Here is a 22263-nt window from a genome sequence, read left to right on the forward strand (position 1 = left end):
GCCAATATTTTGTATAGGAACTCTGCATTAGAGTATGCTCCTATGAGTTATCACTCCAAAATACACAAAGCCCAGTCCCGACCCCCCCCCCATGAGAATAGCAGATAAATAAATCAACAGGTAAAAGATAAATAAATCAACTACAGTTGCAAAATTGTTTTGTCCTCTCCAATATTGACTGACCCTTGGGAAACCCTGCTCTCTTCCCCATCTCACATTAATAATCTTGTCTCGATTTTCTTGCTTGAAAGATGCAGCCTCGCTTTTAGTCAAAGGAAATGGAGAATGTTTTGAGTTCATTAATGTGAAATGTAAAGTCTATCAATGTATGTTTGACTTATTGCTTATTACATTGCTGACATTTGACAAGTATATAGTGAACCTCAGTTAACTACGTTCGTTAGGGATACCACTGAAAGATTTCAGCCAAAAAAATGCGTATTTTCCACTGTTTTCAGACAGTACTTAAATTCACAGCTTCATTATTAAGAGAGGCGCGGTACAGACACAGGTGATTCTCTCTCTCTCTCTCACACACACACACACACACACACACACACACACACACACACACACACAATCTCTGTCTCTCTCAATCTCTCTTTCATAACTATTTATTATAAATAATTCAAATAAATGTAATCTCTTGCATTGTTGGGGATGCTAGTTTGAAACTGTAGCTTTTCAAGCTGCAAGCTACTCTTGTTTGAAGTAGTTAAATTGCAGTCAAGCTAACCTAAAAAAAATAGTTATTTACACTACAAGTTAGTAACAAAAAGTAAGTACCTACAGTGCCCGCCACTAAAATTGGCAAATTGGTAAATATGAGCTGAGAAGCCTGCGAAAAATTGTCTTTATTGTTTAACCTTTTGATCCTTTGTTCAAATTCACAAAAATACTCTGCTCTCATGGATATCAAACAATTGCAAACACAACACAGGTTTATCAAAAATATCTTTGTTAAATATAGGTGTGCAACAGTTATTGGCACCCTTTTAGTCAATACTTTGTGCTGCCTCCGTTTGCCAAGATAACAGCTCTGAGTCTTCTCCTATAATGCCTGATGAGGTTGGAGAATATATGGCAAGGTATCTGAGACCATTCCTCCAGACAGAATGTCTCCAGATCCTTCACATTTCGAGGTCCACACAGATGGACTCTCCTCTTCAGTTCACCGCACAGGTTTTCTAAGGGGTTCAAGTCAGGGGACTGGGATGACCATGGCAGGACCTTGATTTTGTGGTCACTAAACCATTTTTGTGTCGATATTGATGTACGTTTTGGATCATTGTCCTGCTGGAAGATCCAACCACGGACCATTTTAAACTTTCTGGCAGAGTCAGTCAGGTTTTCATTTAATATCTGTTGATATTTGATAGAGTCCATGATGCCATGTATCCTAACAAAATGTCCAGGTCCTCTGGCAGAAAAACAGCCCCAAAAACATTAAAGAGCCACCACCATATTTAACCGTGGGCATGAGGTACTTTTCCATATGGCTCCCTCTCTGTGTGCGCCAAAACCACCTCTGGTGTTTATTACCAAAAAGCTCTATTTTTGTTTCATCTGACCATAGAACCCGATCCCATTTGAAATTCCAGTAGTGTCTGGCAAACTGAAGAAGCGTGAGTTTGTTTTTGGATGAAAGTAGAGGCTTTTTTATTGAAACCCTTCCAAACAACTTATGGTGATGTAGGTGACTTCAGATTGTAGTTTTTGAGACTTTCTGACCCCAAGACGCAACTAACTTCTGCAATTCTCCAGCTGTGATCCTTGGAGATTTTTTGGCCACTCAAACTATCCTCTGCACAGTGCGTTGAGACAAAATAGACACACGTCCTCTTCCAGGTTGATTCATAACATTTCCAGTTGACTGGAACTTCTTAATTATTGTCCTGATGGTGGAAATGGGCATTTTCAATGCTTGTGCTATTTTCTTATAGCCACTTCCCATTTTGTGAAGTTCAACAACCCTTTGCCGCACATCACAGCTATATTCCTTGGTCTTACCCATTGTTATGAATGACTAAGGGAATTTGGCTTACGTGTTACCTCATATTTATACCCCTGTGAAACAGGAAGTCATGGTTGAGCAATTTCCTTTTCCTAGTCACTCAGGTGTACTAAAAGAAAATTTCAATATCAATGGGAATATACTTAAAGTATATTTCTCCTCATATGAATTAGGGGTGCCAATAATTGTTACACATCTATATTTAACATATACACATTGAAGCTACTCAAATGGGCAGCATTTTTAATTTGTAAGAATTGTGCATCATCTTATGAATAACTGTGTATAATTTTGCATAGGCCATTGCATTGCATATGCAATGATTAATAAAAACAACCATAATAATAATAGTATTCTAATTGTTATTTTTATTATTATGATTTTTCTTTTAATTTACCACTGATTGATTAATTAATCATGGAAATAATAATAAATAATAAATAAGTTAAGATAGGAACTTTTTCTCTTGCTGAGACAATCAGATTGTTGTATTCAGAATATAAAATAAACCCCATAGCATGCACTGATAACCTTACTGAATTCTTTTTTTTAATTTATTTTTTTTATAGAACTCATTACTGGAAAAGCTACACTATTTTTAAAGTAGTGGAGCTACTGTCACACTACTGAAAAATGTAGTTAAGTTAGTAGCGTCGCTACTTTTAGTTAGTTATTCCATTTTGGCACTATTCTGTGTATGATTTAGAGCGGGCAGAATTCTACATCTAACAACCCATATATAAAATAACTAAAGAAATGTAACCATTTTTCTTGTCCTTTCAATCAAATTTTGCACCGCAAACATCAATGACAGCTTAATTTGTCAGTGCTGGCTTGTGACCGTGGTATAAGTGGATAATCCATGTCTAGGTGTGCGTTACATGCTTTTAGTGCACTCCGCTTCACATCAGGTGGTTCTTTGCCTCCATGATGTGCATTAATATCATGCAATGCACACCTAGCCGTGGATTATCCCTCACATATCCTTTGAGATGAAGGAGAATCAGTGTGTGCTCTTTGCCATTGCGGTCATCTATCTTTAGTGAAAGTGCAAGTGCCAGACTTTCTGGGTCCACGAAACAATTCAGATTCACAGGCTGCATTTTGGATCACGGATCACATGCACTTTTCACTTCCATTGGCAGTCACTGTACCAAGTCGCTCCAAATTCACATAAAGTTAAACTTTTCTCAAATTGTCACTTTGCTGGACACGCCCACATGTCGTCGCAAAAGATCATTGATGCTCATTTTACTGGACGTCGGGAGCTCTCATTGAAAATGAATGGTTTCCGGTTGCATTGTCGCTGCAAGTCGCAGTATGTGTGAACATACCTTAAAAGAGGCATTTTTTTTGGTTGAAAGAGAGAGAGAGAAAAAATTAAATATGCATACAACAAAGTGTCAAAACAAACCATTACAAATCATTTTAATTATAATGATAATTACCTAGTGATTAAAATGCTGTTTGTTCTCCAGTGACAAACAGCACAGTGAAGGGGTTAGAAACTGGAGTGTGCATACAGTACTGTGCAAAAGTCTGACACCCTATTTATTTTACTACAAACCTTCTCATAGATTTTTTTTATTTTATGACTTCTACATTTTCAATTCAGTACAAAAACCTTTTAGATTCCAAAACGTTAGTTTCCTAGCACAAAATTAAATGTTACAGAAAAATGTTTGTATGTCAGTAAAGAAAGCAGCACATTATGTAAGAGACACTTTTCAGACAAAAAACACAATAAAGGCCGCTGGGTTTTGCTGCAAAAAAAGGAAGCCAGAAGAACTGTGGCTGGTTCTGCAAGATGCTCAATAAACCTTACAGCTCATTTCCTTATAAAACTGCACTAATTGTACCGGAGACTATTATTATAATGTTTATTTTTTTTCACACCAAATATTGACTTTCTTTCATTTACTACTGTTTACTGCTCTTTACTCTATTTTTTTAATGTAGAAACATTTCATTTCCTTATTTTGAAGGCATCTTTTCTCTAAAGCATTTCTTTGCATGTGCCTAAAACTTTTGCACAGTACTGTATATACTGGGTTGTACGGTAAACACCAAGCTGCTGCTCATCTGTTTTAGTTAAGACATAGGCAGTAAAGCCTGCAGTAAAGGGGTTGAAACTGAAACAGTTACAACATTTGATGCTGAGCAGGAAAACAAGCTGTGTAAATGTGTATATGAGTTCCAGTTTACGTGAACATGATATGAGCAGAGCAGAAGGAAAGATAATGTACTGTGCACGGCACTAGCAGCTAAAGCTTAGCTGTGCCTCCTCTTGGTTAATGACACCAAACTAGCCTAGTTAGAAAAGTTTTATATTTTAGCAGTCTGGTACTCCTATAAACAGTGACAACACCCGAGGCTAGTTTAATTATAAATCCAACTTTTTCTGATCAAGGCATACATTGACGTGCGCTAAAATTACTGAAAGAACTATGAGTTTCACTGTGTAGTGTATTTTTGTAGGTTTGATGGGTTTTGAAAGTAACGTGGAAGTAAAGTAATTAGTAATCCGATTACAATTTTTAAGTAGTAATTATTCATCTGTAGTGGATTACTTTTTTTGAGTAACACTGATCAGCTAATCAAGAAGCATCTGTCATCAGTACTCAGAGCAGGCAGCTGTGATGTGACAGCCCAGAGGAACCATGTGGTGATGACAGTGTGGAGACAGAAAGGGTGTTTACTGTTAGTGAGTGATTTCATATGGTCTTTTTACTGACTGCTTGCGTTAGGGGTCTTGTTGTTGTTCACCCTGTCAATGGCTTATGACAAATGATGAACTGCTGCTCAATCTGCTCCGCTCAGCTTTTGACAGTTTAGGCCTTTTATTTATTTATTTTTATTAGTACTTTTTTTTAGTACTTCTTATTCCCGTACCATGACAGAGCAGGAAATGTACGAACACCAATTTACACGCATGCGACCGCATCAAAGCTTTTTGGATTTGACAATGCAAAAGAGATTTCCAGCATAGCAGGGTGAAGCCTCCATCATCTAGCAGACACGTGTGAGCGATCAGAGGTTTATAATCTGTCCCCGCTTTTCCCGAAAGCTCTGTAGTGTTATGCTAATTTCAGCGGCTCAAAGCAACACTCTCTCTGTCATCTTACAGTGATCTTTTCTGCCGCTTTGTGCTGCGGTTTTGTACATTTTTCCCCCTGCATATTTGGATGCAAGCCTAGAATTTCATTCCATATGCCAAGGTCACCTAGCCCAATCTTTCCTGCACGGTACCGGTGCTGTGCAGTCTACACAGCTAGGATTTCAAACAGCGTTCTCTTCGAAGAGAACACATCTATAATGTGGAAAGCAGCCAAAATGTTCACTTAGCCTCTTATATTTTTTGTGTTAACAGTGCTAACAGGCTTTAAGTCTCTCACAACAACCAGAAGCTTCTAGCATGATGACGTCCAGGTTTATTTACACACATATGGCATAGAGGAAGATCGGTGTAGTGAAATCAACTGTTGTAATTCGTTTAAATGCAGGCTTAGCATTGCTTCATAGCATATCTAATACAGAGAGGTGGTGAGGCAGGATTTCTTTTCTTCGAGAGGAAACAGTGAGACTGGCGGAAATCAATTCCATAGTGATGTTATACCAAATGAAAACGTCAGACAGGATTGCTTAGTACTAAGTTCAGTATAACACATATAAAGTACAGTAAATTATTTCATGCACTCAATATTACATTCATGACATTTTGTCTTCATTATTGTTGCATATTGTACTGGTCATGGCAGTATAATCTGGTGTTCATTTGCCATTATGTTGCACAAAATCACACTGTAAGTCATTTCATGATGTTCCATGTAAGCCTATAAAGATTTATTACTAGATATGTTTTGTGGAATAATTTGCCTTTGTAGATTTTATTCTTCAGCTGTTTTTCATCTTTTACTTCATTATCCAAAAACATGTCTAATTTTTTAAAAATAAATTGTATTCAGGTTGATGTGATATGTACGAAGGGAATCAAACACGCTGTTGAGGCATGCTGTTATAGGAAAAAAATCAACTGGCCTGGCATGAGTTGGAGTTACTGGAGTTGATTATTTTCATGTAAAAGCAACATCCCGAGGTGTTTTATTCTGCATATACTGCTATAAGTTTTTATTTATTACAAAAAAATGACACATTGTGCTTTTTATAGTCTGTTTATAGTTACATGTTGTGGAATGTCTGTGAAACAAGTTAGTTCCTGGTCTGTCTGAATACTCGATTCTGATTGGCTGGAAGCTGTGCATTCAAACCATTGAATGTACAGGTAGTTCCATTCTGTTTAATCACGTTCTAAATTAATGTGCTGCCTATGGACAATTGCAAACATAGTAACATACTGTTACAGTAGCATACCGTTACAGACGCTACTTTTAGTTAGCTACTCTTACTAACACTGATCTTATGGCACTATTTTATCTCTGTGTATGATTTAGAGCAGGCAGAATTATAGATCTAACAACATATAAAATAACTAACGAAAATTAACCGTTATTTATATCTGTTCAGTCAAATTCTTCACTGCAAACATTTGTGACAGCTTTAACTTGTCATTGCTGGCAATCCACGGCTAGGTGTACGTTACACTATTTTAATTTAATAAAATTTCATTGCGTCCACATTGTGCATTAAAATCATGTAATGCACACCTAGCCGTGGATTATCCCTTACATATCACTTCATATTATAGCAGTACCAGTGTCTCTTTTTCTCTCCTCATCAATAAATGAAAAAAAAAAAAAGTCTAATCAGAGAAAACTTCATATCAGCAATTACACTTTTTTGTCAAGCATCCACCATACATATCCCAGTGTAATTCATTACTATAGAAACAGTTATATATTAGAATGAGCACATTAGAATAAACCTGTGATATGAATTACAGCTGATCAGAATCGAGAATCATACTGAATCATAGAACATAATTTTCCATGATTGCCCTAAAGCATTTATTATCACCTTAAAACCTGTGCTATGTCTTAAAATGCACTATAGATTTGCATATATCTGCAAATAGATTTGCAGATATTGCCTCACAGTACCTATTGTCATTAATTTGTCATTAATTTGTACTGGATCAGACCACAGACAATCCATCCCAAGTCTTAAACTCTTCTTTTTTTTTTTTTTTAGAAAATCAGTCCAAGTGATGTAAACTGTGAACCGACCGTCACCTTTTTAATGTGTAAGCATTAGTGATTAGTTCTTGGCTGTTAATAAGACAATTTGACGTGTCTTTAAGTCACTTTGCTAATCAGACCAGAGAGAGAATGAAATAAAAAACGGTGAAAGTCAACAAACGATCTGCTACAGAAGCCATGATGGTTCATGTTTAAAAAGCTGAAGCTGCTGTTTTTATCGACCAATGGTTCTGCTACAGTATTATAAGTGCTCGGTTTGATCCAGCTGATATACCACTGGTACGATAAATTCTTTTGAACACACTAGACAGTTATTTGACAGTTATTTGTACTCTGACATAGTCTAGACATAACTCACATTTGTTGGAGTTTCTTTGCTGATACGATGATGATGATGATTATGATGATGATGATGATGTTGATGATGATTCCCTGGAACCTGGCAGTCCAGCTGTTCTCCTGGGGAGATTTCAAAAGTGTAATTTCAGCTTCAGCACACCTGATCCACTTAATTAAAACTTTCAGTAGTGTGAAGATCTGAGCCAGGTGTATTGGAAGTAAATTGTGCACAGAGGTAGATGATAAAAATGGAGTCCAGCCTTAGACTCGTTGTTTGAGTTCATTTCATTGCATACATAAGAAGATTAATAGACGGCAATAAAAAAAAACTCCTCCGATCTGCTTCTTTATTGTGAGCTGGCCCTTTGGTGGAGTTTCTGAAGGTTTTTGCTACTTCCTGTCTTCGTCTTCATGAGGCCAACAGGTTCAGTAAATGCCAGCTAACAGAAAGCATCTGGTGCAAAGAATCTGGCCTTTTTGCTGAAGTGTCTAAAAGTATTTGTATCTCACACACAGACATAGACAGAGCAGAGCGTACAGACAGGGGGAGCTGTAGGACTGTGCTATTGCTCAGGCCAATCAGAATCCAGCCACTGTTGTGATAGGCTCCTTGTTGGGAGAGCTTTTTCTCCACTATTGTCTCCTGACTGTGGACGACTCTCCATCTCCCTCTCTCTCTCTCTCTCCCTCTCTCTCTCTCCCTCTCTCTCTCTCTCTCTCTCTCTCTCTCTCTCTCTCTTTCCCTGTCCGCTCATGGCTAAATTACATGAAGCGGGGGGACTTCATCGTGTCTGCCTCTGCTGAAACATGAATGATGGGATTGTTGTGAAATTGAAGTCACCTGTCAGGGAGGAAGGATTTTGCTTGAGAGAACCGGTGAGTAAAACATCATCTGTAGATGCAGCGGAAACCGACCGCTGGATTTCAAATGAGGTGCAATGAGGTTTCTGGGTTGATGGAGAAGAGGAGGTGGCTGGGGGGGGGGGGGGGGTGTTAGTGTTGGCTAATTATGCATGATGATCAGCGATGGATGGAAGGATGTATAAATGAAATTCCATTCAGCACAATTTACATTCCCTTCCACTGTCTTTTTTCATTGTGTTGCATTTGTGTGATGGCATTTTTTTCAACCGGGGCTTTTTCCCCCCATCAACATGTTATATTTCCAATGTCAAAGCAGTGCAAAATGTATAGCCGTAGTCGTACCACAGATGTGTCACCAATTGTTGATGTGTTTGCGTGTGCTTGCAAAGACATGACTGCAGTGTTTTTAAGACAAAGCTGATTGGTTGAGGCTTAATCTATCAAGGATGTCCAGAATGGGGGGTTGGTGGGGTATGGGGGTTATGTGTGGAAGCTGTGTAATTACGTACTGGGCAACACTAGACACTGCCACGCTGAGCACTGTCGGGAGCTTAGCTGTTGTATTCATCCGTTAATGGCTGGCTACATTTGGCTGTACTGAATGTTCAAGGTTATGATGGAGAGAGAGAGAGAGACAGAGAAAGGACAAAGCATCTGCGATGGTCAGATAGAGAGATCATACGTTCTCTCTCTTTCTCTTTCTCAGTAAAAATGTTGAAATGTGGCGGAATGTATTGAAGCGATGTTTTTAGTGCTGACAATCTGACAAGTAGTTATTAGCTTCAGGCAAGGGGAATCGAGTAAAGGCTCCAGTTTTGTTTTTTGTAATGATATTCAAACCTTTCATCTGCTTAATTTTGCCTGAAATTTAGCACTGCAACATTTTCTTCAGCCAGTCTTTTCTGCTTTCCCTCATGATCCCTGGAGTCGAGACCCTGATCAATTACAATATTGGTGTGTTTGGGATGGTTCTAGCCTCCATCCTCAAGGAACCTCAATGGATTCCTGATGACTTTAAAGGCAAACGGAGAATATGAGCTGTGTTCTGAATATTACTTTTGTCTTTGCAGGAGGTGTCGTAGATAAAGACCTTCGCCATTACCTTAACCTCCGATTCCAGAAGGGCTCAGTGGACCACGAGCTTCAGCAGATCATACGGGATAACCTCTACCTCCGCACTGTGCCCTGTGAGTAAACTTCTGTTTCTCATTATTATGAGTTCTAAAATTTAAGTGACATTAGCTGGAAGTGATATAAACATTGCACTTAAAAACAAGCACTTATTTACAAAAGAAATCTCTTGACTTGTGTGTTTTTCTTGCTGTACTAACAGGGTTCTTGCTTGATGGTATTCTTAGACTGTGACCTATTTGTACTAGCATTAGGATATGTTTTTGATGGGAACTACAAAGCACTTCAAGTTGCTTGAAATAAGAACATGCACTAACTTTGTTTGGCATTTGATGTCCAATTAGATGATTCTATTTGAATCCCTAAATCAACCCTGCTCCTGGAGATCCACCTTCCAATCCTCATCCAGCACACCTGACCTCACTAATCTGGATTGCACTTGCCAAAACCAGTGTATTCCCAAATCGTCCTTTTTCCATACCAACATCACCCCTTGTTTGCTCAAGCTGGATCTACAACCAGATTTTTGTGAAGGCGCTTTGTGGCAATGTCTACTGTGAAAAGTGCTATACAAATAAAATGAAATAGATTGAATCAAGCCGACAGATTATCCAGAACAGGTGGAAGTAAATTCTATTAGCTCTCCAGGAACAGGGTTGATGAATACAGCCCTACAGCAAAGCCTTGTTGATATTGAGGTCCTTGTATCTGGTGTGTTTGGGTTTGTCTCATCTCAGTATCAGTGCCTGTGATGATGACGACGATGTCATTGTATCAAGAGTTTTCATTGTGAAAAGAATAAATGTTTGGCTGCTGCTTCAGTGTGATGCAGAGTGAATCACCTAGCTGTTTACACGAGCAAACAAGAACTTATTGGTTATGGTTTTGGGATGTTTGCTCTTGAACTTGTACAGTCACTCTTGCAGAATGGTAAACAAATTTTGAGCAGATGCTCCTGTTACATAGTAATTAATTAAGAGAATCCACATTAGCCTCGTACCTTTCAGTTTACTCGATTTTAAAGAGGGAATGTTGAAGCCCTGTATGCGCTTATTTCTACCTTCTGAACGCAAGACTTTTCAATAGAAGATTTGCATCATTGGTGTTATTTGCTGGTTTTCAGCCACAGCACTATTAACGGATTTGGTTCTGTTACTGATTAACAGTGGTGTGGTGTGAGTTAAACACTTTAAAAGCTTTTTCTAATTGGTCCTGTGACCCGAATGATAGCTGATGATTTCTATCCATTTGGGATTGAAAAAGAAATGTGAAAAGGGGTGGAAATTAAGATGTTTAACTCATCAGATCTCTTGATATTGAGGAAAGCTACGTCATTACAGCTATAATGTTGTTGTTGTTGTTGTTGTTGTTTTCCCCACTTCTCCAATGATGAGCAATTTGGGCTGAATCTCTCGAAGGTCATAATTTTCTCATCCTGCTTTTATGTTTTCATTTTCCTTGTCTTTTCACCATATATCCATTTCTCTCTCTTATTTTTCAACTTCCGTCCATGCAGTTCCACATCCAGCTGTTTGTTTATTGCATACTCCAGCAACTCTGTGCTGTCCTGTACTCTGTAGCTGTAGTTAATCCGTTCTGTCTGTCTTTCCATCGCTCTCTTTCCCACTGTCTGAGACCGGGGTTTCCAAGGCAACCATCCCTCTCTCCTCTAGTCCTGCCGATGGAGCCCCCTCCCCCTCCACAGCACAGCGCAAAACATCACAATTACCCAGCGGCGGGCAAGAAACAGCGCCTTTGATTTATGCTCGTGCCGCACAGTCATGAGCAGACGGCTCTAGACGTATTCATCCTGTACGTCATTAAGGTAACTGAGCAGCCTAGTAGGAAATGCAAAGAAGGAGGGATTGGAAGAGAGAGAGAGAGAGAGGCCAAAATAGCATGTTAACTATGCGCCAGACACACTAGCTGAGAGAGAAACAAGAAGGCGACTTGGGTGGCTTATCTTGCCTTGTAATTGCAAATATGAAGGAATTAGGTTCTACTAGAGAAAAGAATGAAATAAACAAGGAATTGAGTGAATTTCTAAATTTATGGTAAATAAAAGTTCAATATCATCTGAATTTGTATCATTGTTTCATTTCACATAATAGCTGTCCTGACTTTGCCATATTCGCACACATTCTAATGAGTTGAGCTTATTTACTTTCAGTGTGTGTTTACATAAATTATTGTTTTGCCACAAGATTTTACACCCCCACATGGCTTGGACATTAAAGTAAAATTAATCAAAATGATGATTATTGCCTGCAGTTTTATTATTAAAATTATAGAAAAGCACAATTACAATGTATCGTGTGTTAACAATGCAGATGCTTACATTACAGTCTATATTTTCTCTAATGGGACTAATTACGATCTAGCTTCAAATATTAGTGAAAAATTCATTAAGATAACTGTATTAATCAAAATATGATGCGGTATTATTCATATTTATATTAACTTTGTGTTAAAAATGTTCCTGATAGTCATGTGAAATTGTGTGCATTCTCCCTAAAGCTGTTTTTGATTGTTTTAGCTGATGTATGATGTATTATAGTTTGTACATTCTGACTTATTACTTAATTCAAGGCTTTTGAATTTTACTTGGACCTCATCATATAAATCCTGTTTTTTCCTGTCTCATGCACCATACATTTATTGTTTTTCAAATCTCTCAAAACTCCTGTGTATCTTATTGTTGACCACACGTGGGGAGGAAGAGTTTGTAATTTTATGTAAGGAATAAAACTCAACAATTAATACAGTTATAGGACACAAATTCGACAGTCCGTACAGGATTTTGTGGCGTTTTTTGTGCTAATTTATTGCAGAAAACTACTTGAATTGGTGAAATTGTTTTGCAGCATCTTTCACAGTGATGTTTGTTGGTAAATGAAACGTTTTAGCTGTACTCATGTTCGACGCATGTGAATCGAAGAGGTGATGACGTCACATGACACGTCCCAAATCTGCTGTAATTTTGAAAAATTGCAAGCTCCTGTGAACATTGCGGAGTTTGCTTGATTTTGTGTTAATTTCGGCAAAATCCTGGAGGGACTGTTTAGCTGTACTCATGTTTGATGAATGTGAATCAAAGAGGGTGTCATGTAATATCAGAGAAGGAACTCTGGACTACAGTTCTGAGCAGCCACTGCACCTGAATCACACTCATGTTAACAAGCACTGATATGTATATTAGCCACAGTTTGCACTGCACTCCTTGTCTTGCGTTTGTTTTTCTTTACCGTTGTCTCTGTGGCTGTGTTTATGCTCTTTGTATTTTGTTTATTCCTAGCCTTAGTGTTTTTGCCACTAGTTCTAAGTTCCTCTTTTGTCTTCGGTGGTGTTTGTATTAAAGCTATCTGTACGTGCATCCGACTCCACCTCTCTTGACGTGACAGAACGCAAGACCTACTATTGATGCAGAAGAATGTTTCAGGATCCAAGAGGCCCTGTATGAAAGGGAGAAACCGATGTGGAAGAAGGAAGGGAAATTCTCCCTAATTAAAACCAATCAGGAATGGTTCAACATGATGTACTCCATCAGGGGGTATATCAAAAAGGAGCCTTCCAACCAGGCTGGAACAATCTCCCACCCTCCCTCCCCTACTGTGAATCTCATCCAGCCTGCCGGGTCTATGGGGAACGTCGCTCAGTCTCCTTATTTAGCTGAAGACATTGCTCTACCTCCTGGTGTGGCCAAGAGCTCCGCTTTTCTTCCCTGATCCGCCTCGGACGTCACTACGCCAGGCTTGGATTCGGACATCGCTCCACTGTCCTGACGTTTCTCCGCCTCCATGCCTTGCTGAGAACTTTGTTCCGCCTCCATGCTCGGCTGAGGATGGTGCTCCTTTTCTTTGCTTTGCGCCATATGTTGCCCCCCCAGCCTTACAGAGAACTTTGACCCCCCCCTAGCATCGTGGAGAACTTTGCTCCCCTGTCTGACCTCGCCGAGAGCGTTGCTCTCCCCTCTAGCCTCATGGTGAACGTCGCACCCCTATCGGGCTCAACAGTAACCCTCACTCCACGCTCAAGCCAGGCTGGGGATGTTATGTAATCTGTCAACAGTGCGAAAGAGACCAACACGCTTCGGAACCTCCGTGAACACGTCAAGCATCCTCTATCCAGCCCTGTGAGGGATGAAAAACAATGCAACTCTGTAATGCTTAGAGACATCTGGTCTGGGGATCCAGGACCCCCTCCTGAACTGATTACGCGCTTCGGGAGCAACGCGTTAAGGGAGAGTTCTCTCATGTAATATCAGAGAAGGAACTCTGGACTACAGTACCCAGCAGCCACTGCACCTCAATGCATCATGGTCACATGACCACCTGCACCTGAATCACGTTCATGTTAACGAGCACTTATGTGTATATTAGCCACAGTTTGCACTGCACTCTTTGTCTGGTCTTTGTCTGGTGTTTGTCTTTCTTTACTGTTGTTTCTGCAGCTGTGTTTATGGTCTTTGTTTTATGTTTATTCCTAGCCTTAGTGTTTTTGCCACTACTGTAGTTCTAAGTTCCTGTTTTGTGTTTGGTGATGTTTGTATTAAAGCTATCTCCACTCGCATCCGTCTCTGCCTTTTCTGAAGTCACAGAGGGTTTTGGATGAATGTGTGTTTTGATGATGTCACGTAAAGAGTCTTGGCCCAAATCTGCGACTACAAGCTGCTGTGAATGTTACCATTTACATTATTGCAGTGATAAACGCTTACCAGCCTCTCTTTTTTTGTTGTTGTTTTTTTTTCTATTTTTTGAAGTTAATTAGACAAAACAAATGCAGCCTGAATTTTACCAAGAAAAATGTTCAGTCCTGATGACTCTCAAATGACAAACTCTTACAGAGCTCTGACATTGGAGACTCATTCCAAAAAACAACAACCTCAAAATACCATCAGCAATTACACACATTTGTAATTCGTTTACTGTTTGTGGAGTGTCCCTTTAATTAGGTGTTTCTATAGAAGTGATACCGTATTAGAACAAGCACATAATAGAACCTGTGATTTGAATTACTTGCTTTCAGAGCAATAGGAATCAAGACTTCAACAGTGCTGTGGTATAAATTATTCTTAATATGTAATATCTGTAGATGGAACCATTGCTCTAAATTCTAAAGCCTCAAATTACATATTACATCAGCACACAACACTGTAATACATCATGCTGGCTACATATTTGGCGCATGCTTTTTAGAAACATGAGCTTTCAAAGACAGCCAGAGAGGGCAGGAGGATTTTGGCAGAACCAGACACAACAGAAGCTCTTCTTCTGTTTTCTCTTGCCTCATTACACACACATTTGGAATCCTGTTGATTGATCATTCAACTCTCTGCCGATGTACTGGAGTTCATTTTGTGCCATTTGCATATACCCCAGCATTTCTTCCAAATGGAAAATATACTGTATGTTATATTCTTTTGAAGGTGTTGTTTGTAGTTATTTATACCACAATGCTTGATTTATGCTTGATTCAGTCCTTGATTGGTTTCCTATAGCAGCATGCCCTGTTGTGCTTCGTTCATTACAACCTATGTAGTTAAATAATTGCAATTGCATTAAAAGTGAACTACCCATATATGAGAATGAATAAATGGTGAGAGAAGGTAAGCAAAATAAAAGGAATACTCCTGCGGAAGCCGTGGTTTGACAAAATAAAAGCATGTAAAATGACCTTATCCCTTCACACGGGAGGAAAACGGTCGATAATGCTGAATTTTATATTATATATGCTGTATTTTTTACGTGTTAAAGTTCTCAACGTTCCTGTGTATTTACAAATCCTTTGACACGGAAGCTGGTGATGTTCAGCTGCAGGCTCTCAGCACCAATAATCTGCATATCTCAGTCCTTTCAACTTCAGCTGGAGTGTTGGGGATTGAGAATTTAAACTGATGTGTAAAATGGCTTTATTTAAAACATGACATTTTTTGAGCAGACTATCCATTAGCATGCAAAGCCAAACTTATAGACCTTCTGAATGGCTCACGCATTGTTAAACAGTTAGCAAGCCTGTTTCTGTGTGATAACCAAGCAAAAATCCTGCAGTGCGGCGCTGAAGTCCGTCTGCCAGCCACTTTGTTTGTGCACTATCCACTGACCCCGGCTCGAGCCCCAAACAGTGACAGCACAAATTCCAAATGTCCTCTACCTCAGGGCTGCGGTGCTGTCTCTTTCTGTCAGTCAGTTAGTGAGTGGACATCAGGATGCATAATGAAGTCCTGTCCTTCCACAGGACAGCAGGAACTATGATTTACCCACGGCGTACAGTTCTTACAGACTTGTGTTTGCTTCACTGTGTCTGCTTGTGCCTCCACTCCTGAGTCACTCATTACAAAGACCCTGCATTAACCTGCCACTTAAAAATGTCCTGTAAGTAGCCGTGTGCCGTGGCACGGTGCTATCATCCTTCCGTCTCAGACTGCTGCACGCTGAAGAGGAGCACAAAATGAAGACAAAAGAAAGATGATATTTTGCTTCCGTCATGTGTCAGGCTGCTTGAAGCTTTCACTAGGCTTGTCAGCACAGTGATGTGTTGTTCAGCACTGAGGAGCTCTGATTTCCAGGTGACGGTGTTGTTTAGACTTACAGTACCATCTCCCTTTCTGGAGGAGGGGAAAGAACATTTCGATACATGCCAATCGCAAAATGTTCTTTTGAATCCCCTTGGTCAGTTTGACTTGAATTGAAAGACTCATCTTTTTTTTTCTTGCTGCTCGACACTGCTCTGTTCCTCTTCTTTTTGAGATTGCTTCAGATGTTCCAGACACCACACTAGAGCTAGTGCTGAAAACAAGACCACGAACTTGATAATTAACCCCCCCCACCAAAGGTGAAAAATACAGTGAGGTGTCCATGCAAACTGATAAATTTATCAGCAAGATGTACTACAGACTGAAAGCCTGTGTTTACTCTTTGCACTATTGATGCATCCATACCATTTTTTCACCATTTTTTCATGTTTACTGAGTACATGTCTTTGGTACTTGATACCAATACCAAAATGAATAACTGACTTCATATTAATTAATCAGGGGCATCATGGAACATTTTATTTAGCTCTACTTATGTTGCTTGTTGCTGTTAGCAGTAACCTACTCGAGGTTTATTTTATGTTATTTGCATGTTATTTGCATTTAAAATGCAATTTTTTCTAAAAAAATTTTTAAAAAGAGTATCAGCAAGCCTGGTTAAATTACACCTTGGCCCGTGAGCAATGTGTAGAGTTGCTGGTGAGCGAGTGGAAAGGAAGCACGTGCCTCAGTGCTCATAGCTTGCAAATCTGAAGTACTTGTTTCTCTGCATGCTTGCTTCTGAACAATAGGTTTATCTCAATTAGTGTAGTGTGTTAGTGTCTCAAAACAACCAGAATATGAATCAAGGGTGTTGGTAATCAAATTGAGGACTCATTATTGCTGCAGTAAAGTTGGTTTCATGTGATATATGCAGATATGCACCTCTGATGCCGACAGTCTTTTTTTGAGTCTTTGAAAAAAATTTCATTCACATTTACTAACTGTTAATTCCCATTGTCTAACACGTATTCATTGTATATCCTTGGCAGACCAGCAGAATGTATACCAGAGACACTGTTTTTTAAATTTACCAGTCCCTCCAGTATTTTGTGATTTTGTGATGGCAGAAATTAATGCAAAATGAAGGAAACTTTGCAGTATTCGGAGGAGCTTGCTTTGGGCCAAAAGCATTCAGCCAAAGCCCCCTTTGATTCACACACATCGAATATGAGTATAGCCAAAAAGTCTGATTTACCAACAAACATCACTGTGAAAGACCGTGTATTCCTCAGTAACTGGATCCTGGACTTCCTGACTGGGAGACCTCAGTCAATCCGGATCAGGAACAGAATCTCCAGCACCACCACCCTGAGCACAGGGTTCACTCTGCTGACTCACAAGCTCCAATGAGCTCCTATCGCATCATCAAGTTTGCTGATGACAGGACCGTGGTGGGTCTTATCAGCAAGAACAGAGAGTCAGCATACAGAGAGGAGGTGCAGCGGCTAACGGACTGGTGCAGATCCAACAACCTGTCTCTGAATGTGGACAAAACAAAAGAGATGGTTGTTGACTTCAGGAGAGCATGGCGTGACAACTCTCCACTGAACATCAACGGCTCCTCTGTGGAGATTGCCAAGAGCACCAAATTCCTTGGTGTTCACCTGATGGAGAACCTCACCTGGTCCCTCAACACCAGCTCCATAACTAAGAAAGCCCAGCAGCACCTCTACTTTTTCCGAAGGTTAAAAAAAGCCCATCTCCCACCCCTCATCCTCACCACGTTCTACAGAGGTACCATTGAGCAGCTGCATCACTGCCTGGTTTGGAAATTGCACCATATCGCATCGAAAGACCCTGCAGCAGATAGTGAGGACAGCTGAGAAGATCATCATGTTGTGGAGGACCCCACACACCCCACACACAAACTCTTCGCCCTCTTGCCGTCTTGCAAAAGGTAGCGGAACATTCCGGCCCTCACGGCCAGACTGTGTAACCGCTTCTTCCCCCAAACCATCAAACTACTCAATACTCAGAGACTGGGCTGACACCCACGCGCGCACACACATACACACTTAGCGTAGCTTGTGTTAGTCCGTTGTGTCCGATGATGATATTCCTCCTCATTAACGGTGTGTTGTTTGATGGCTATTTGAGTCCCATCCGTGAGCTACAAATTTTATTGCACGTTGGACATGTGAAGTCTGGGTTAGTGGAGGCAGGCATGGCTGTATGTGTCCTTAGTCTTTTTTGCTGTTTCTCTCCGATTCCATGTGCTCTATTCCTGTGTGGCAGAGCTTCCGCCAGATAGAGCGGATAACGGCAGCTTCTTCCAATCATGAGGGGTTGATTTGACATTTCCACGGTGATGTTTTTAGTTAGTCTTTGTACCGCTTCTTCTGACCCCCCTGCAGACCGGTGGCCCAGATGAAGTTGTCCATACAGCACTTGCCATTGCAGATGATCTGGAGGCAACCTAATAACATGCCCAAGCCAGTGTAGTTTGTGTTCAGTGATTGTGGGCTTCATGCTCTTGCAGTTTGTCCTCCCAAGCACTTCGGAATGTGGTACATGTTCATGCCATGTGATCCTCAAGATTCGCTGTAGGCATTTTATATGGAAGCGTTCCAGCATCCTTAGGTGGCGAGTGTCTGTGACCCAGACTTCACAGCTGTATAGGAGAGTGGTGATACAGACGGCTTTATAGATGAAAACTTTGGCGTGAGGATGGAGGTGGTTGCTTGGAAAGACCTTATGTCTGAGTTTGCCGAAAGAGTCAGAGGCTTGTTTTATCCGATTTGTGGTCGATGTTGCAGCTCTCAGATAGGATGCTGCTCAGGTATTTAAAGGATGGAACTATTGTGAGTGGATGATGTTCTATGGTGAAGACAGGCATAGTGGGTGGGGGGGCCGGACCTCCATTGGCATATCACCTCAGTTTTGGTAGTATTGACTGACAAGCCCAGTTTTCTGTAGGCCTTCACAGCCATGGCAAGGATGGTTTGCAGTTCCTCTGGGGTGTGAGCCACAAGCAGGCAATTATCAGCATACTGCAACTGAAGGATTGCTTGAGGCCTTGGTGTTTCGGATATTAAAAAGATTTCCATCTAGCCTGAAGTCCACAGTGATTCCTCTACTGCTTCCAGCTTGTCATGAAGAAGCACCGGTGCCAACACACACCCATGTCTTACTCCAGTGCATACATTAAAAGCCACCCATTCCTGCGCCCCATGGTCACACGGGCCACAATCCCATCATGGTAATGTGACAGGATGTTCACAAATTTTCCTGGGCAGCCAAATTTTATCAGGATTTCCCAGAGTAGCTCTAGATTCACAGTCTTGAAAGCTTCGGAGAGATCAACACATGCCATGAAAAGGTCCTGATGTGGTTCACAACACTTTTCTTGTAGCTGTCTTAGTGTGAAAATCATGTCCACAGTGGTCCAGTTCTTCCAGTAACCACACTGTGATGCTGGCAACAGATGTTATGTTAGGTTCTCTACCAGCCTGCATAGCATGACTTTTGCCAGGACCTTGCCTGCAACAGCTAGAAGTGATATGCCATGACTGCTTCCACAGATGGATTTGTCACCCTTGTTTTGTAAACAGTGACAAAGTTGGCATCCCTCCATTGTTGAGGGATATTCTCCTGATCCCAGACCTGCAGGGTGTATTGGTGGATCATCCTGGTACACAAGTAGCCACCATGTTTGAGGAGCTCTGCCGGGATACCATCATTGTCTGCTAACACCTCTTGAAAGGTTTGTGGGTGGTCAAAGACTTGAATTAGGTAGCTCCTCCAGGATGGAGTGATCAGTTGGTGAGTGTTGGTTGAGAAGGGCTTCAAAATGTTCAGCCCACCTTGCCAAAACCTATTTTTGATCTTTTAAGATTGTCAATCCATCTGCTGTTTTTAGAGGTGTGATTGAGCAGCTAATAGAGCCATATATGGCTTTATGGAGTTGTAGAAATTGTGCATGTCTTTTCTGTCAGCATATGATTGGATTTCTTGAGCTTTGTTGATGTATTTTGTAAAGTACATAAGGTTGTTTGTACCTCCTTGCATGCTGTTTGCTACTGTTGCCGGAGGATGGTGGATGCAGGGCAGTTAAGAGTAGCCCTGTATGCTCTGTGCATGGTTTCAAGCAGGGATAGGATGATATCAAATTTCTCATCAAAACAGTCCCGATGCATTCTGGCTTTATAGCCTAAAGAGTCAAGTGCAGCTTTGTATAGCATTGAGACTATGGAAGTCGATTTCTGATTCATGATGTTATCAAAGCACAAGATGACCTCAAACTCTGGTGCATTCATACCTTCAGGATGACGGAACATGTTCCTTACTGGTGCTGACTTTAGTTTAGCACAGATCAGCTGCTTTTAAGTGGACTTCCAGAGGCGCTGCCAAGGACAGACTTTGATGCGGAGCTTGGTCATAATCAAGCGGTGTGATCCGTCCAGCATCCTGCACCTCTCATGGCCCGGGTCAACAAGACATCACTGGTGTCAATGCGGCTTGTTATGATGTAGTCAGTCAGGTGTCAATATTTCGATCGTGGGTGCATCCAAGATGTATTGTATTTAGTCTTCTGTTGAAACAGTGTGTTGTAGTGGTGAGGTCATGTTCTGCACAGAGTCTTAGCAACCTCAAGCTACTCACATTGACCTGCTTAACCATGTGTCTACCCATTACTCCACTCCATAAAACGCTGTTTCTTCCCACCCAAGCATTATAACCACCCAGAAGAAAAATCTGGTCATTCCTGGGGATACGGTGAAGGGTATCATCTAATAGTTGATAGAAGCTATCCTTCACAGTGTTGTCTGATGGTAGAATGAGTTCCTCAGCAATCAGCGCGGTCCTTCTATGAGGTCTATCATATCACTATCCAGGTGGGTCCTGACATTCCATGTTGCCAGTTTTTGCCAGATAATTTTCTTATTTTGATCCCAAGTTGCATCACAATTTTGAAAAAGCCACAGCAAAATCAAACGTTTTTGACAAGAAATAAAACATTGTGAAATCCTGCCCTGGACGGATTTATCAGCTGTCTCTCTATTTCTCACACTGTCTTTCTCTCTCTCTGTTTCTGTCTGTCCTAGTGTCTCTCTCTCTCCTTCTCTCTCTCTCTCCCTTTCTCTCTCTCTCTCTCTCTATTTTTTTGTCTTCCATTTTTCTTATTTCTCATTTTCTCTTTTTTTCTGTCTCTTTCTCTCCCTCTCTGTTTTTGGGGACTAGCATTATAATAGTTAGGTTTTGGTTCACTGGATCCTTCAAAACCTAACTTGGAGGTTAAATAAGGTGAACATGCAGAGCTTAGGAAGTCTCTGTGCTTAGGTAACATCATGATTTACCCCAGTGCAAGAACACAGCGCTGCTGTATTGGAAAGAGTTGGTGGTACATTGAGAACTGTTGGCCACAGGGCGTGTGCATTATGCATGCTGTGGGTTTGCCCTCCCACTCTTGTCAATTGGGTGAAATGTAGAGCTGTATCCGTCTCGGGAATGACATTAAATGTGGAAGTGGGTCACTGAAGACACAAACTCGGCACATTTTGACAAGCCACTCCATTGCAGATTGTGGAAATATGACCTGGGCTGTGGAGCTTGCCTATTTCAGATTTGAAATGTCTAGCATGTGTTGAACAGTAGAAATTATTGAAGTGTATGCTGGTTGTTTTTAAAAAAAAATAGCTCCTTTGAAATCAGCTTATTTTATTTTATTTTTTACTATATCTACGTCTTGTTTTGGTTTGGGTTTGTGCCTCTATATTTGTGCCTCTAGAATTTTTCTGATCATTCAGTTGTGTCTGCAAAGCAAATTGCTCCAAATAAGTCACAACACACATTCCAAAAGTGCGTCAGTGTTTTTTCAGACGAGCCAAAGACAAACAAGCTGCAAAGTGATGGAAAGCTACAACGCACACGTTTCCTGTCATCTGTTCTTGGATACATCTCTCTCTCTTAATCTCCAAGTGTTCTGAAGTTACCCATTACACTCCTCAAACGAGCCCTCATTAAGGCCGTATACAGAGCCAGTGGCCCCTACGGGACTCTTCTAGACGTCAGTGGCAGATTTAAGAGCTCGAGGATAAGAGAGTGGAGGGTATATGGCTGAATCAATACGTAAAGAAAGAAGAGTGGATTTGTGAGGGCTTTGAATTCCTCGAGGGTTCATGGCCCCGTTTGAATTGGTCCTCTTCCTAATGAGGCGAATCACAGAGAGCAACAACTCTCTTTAG

The 22263-nt window shown here is 40.7% G+C and overlaps 1 protein-coding gene across 8 annotated transcripts in view; it reads left to right on the forward strand.

Annotated features, from left to right (window-relative positions):
- The window catches only part of magi2b (membrane associated guanylate kinase, WW and PDZ domain containing 2b), a 176989-nt gene that overhangs the window by 23420 nt on the left and 131306 nt on the right, over positions 1-22263 (forward strand). For 7 of the 8 annotated variants that reach the window (XM_017474681.3, XM_017474682.3, XM_017474683.3 and 4 more), the window contains exon 2: positions 9444-9560. In XM_017474681.3, coding sequence (XP_017330170.1) covers positions 9444-9560 — 117 coding nt within the window. Of the gene's footprint in view, positions 1-8230; positions 8386-9443; positions 9561-22263 lie in introns of those variants that run through there. The other variant, XM_017474687.3, reaches the window with a different exon arrangement.

This window comes from Ictalurus punctatus, chromosome 8 (assembly GCF_001660625.3).
Source record: "Ictalurus punctatus breed USDA103 chromosome 8, Coco_2.0, whole genome shotgun sequence".
Lineage (NCBI taxonomy): Eukaryota > Metazoa > Chordata > Actinopteri > Siluriformes > Ictaluridae > Ictalurus > Ictalurus punctatus.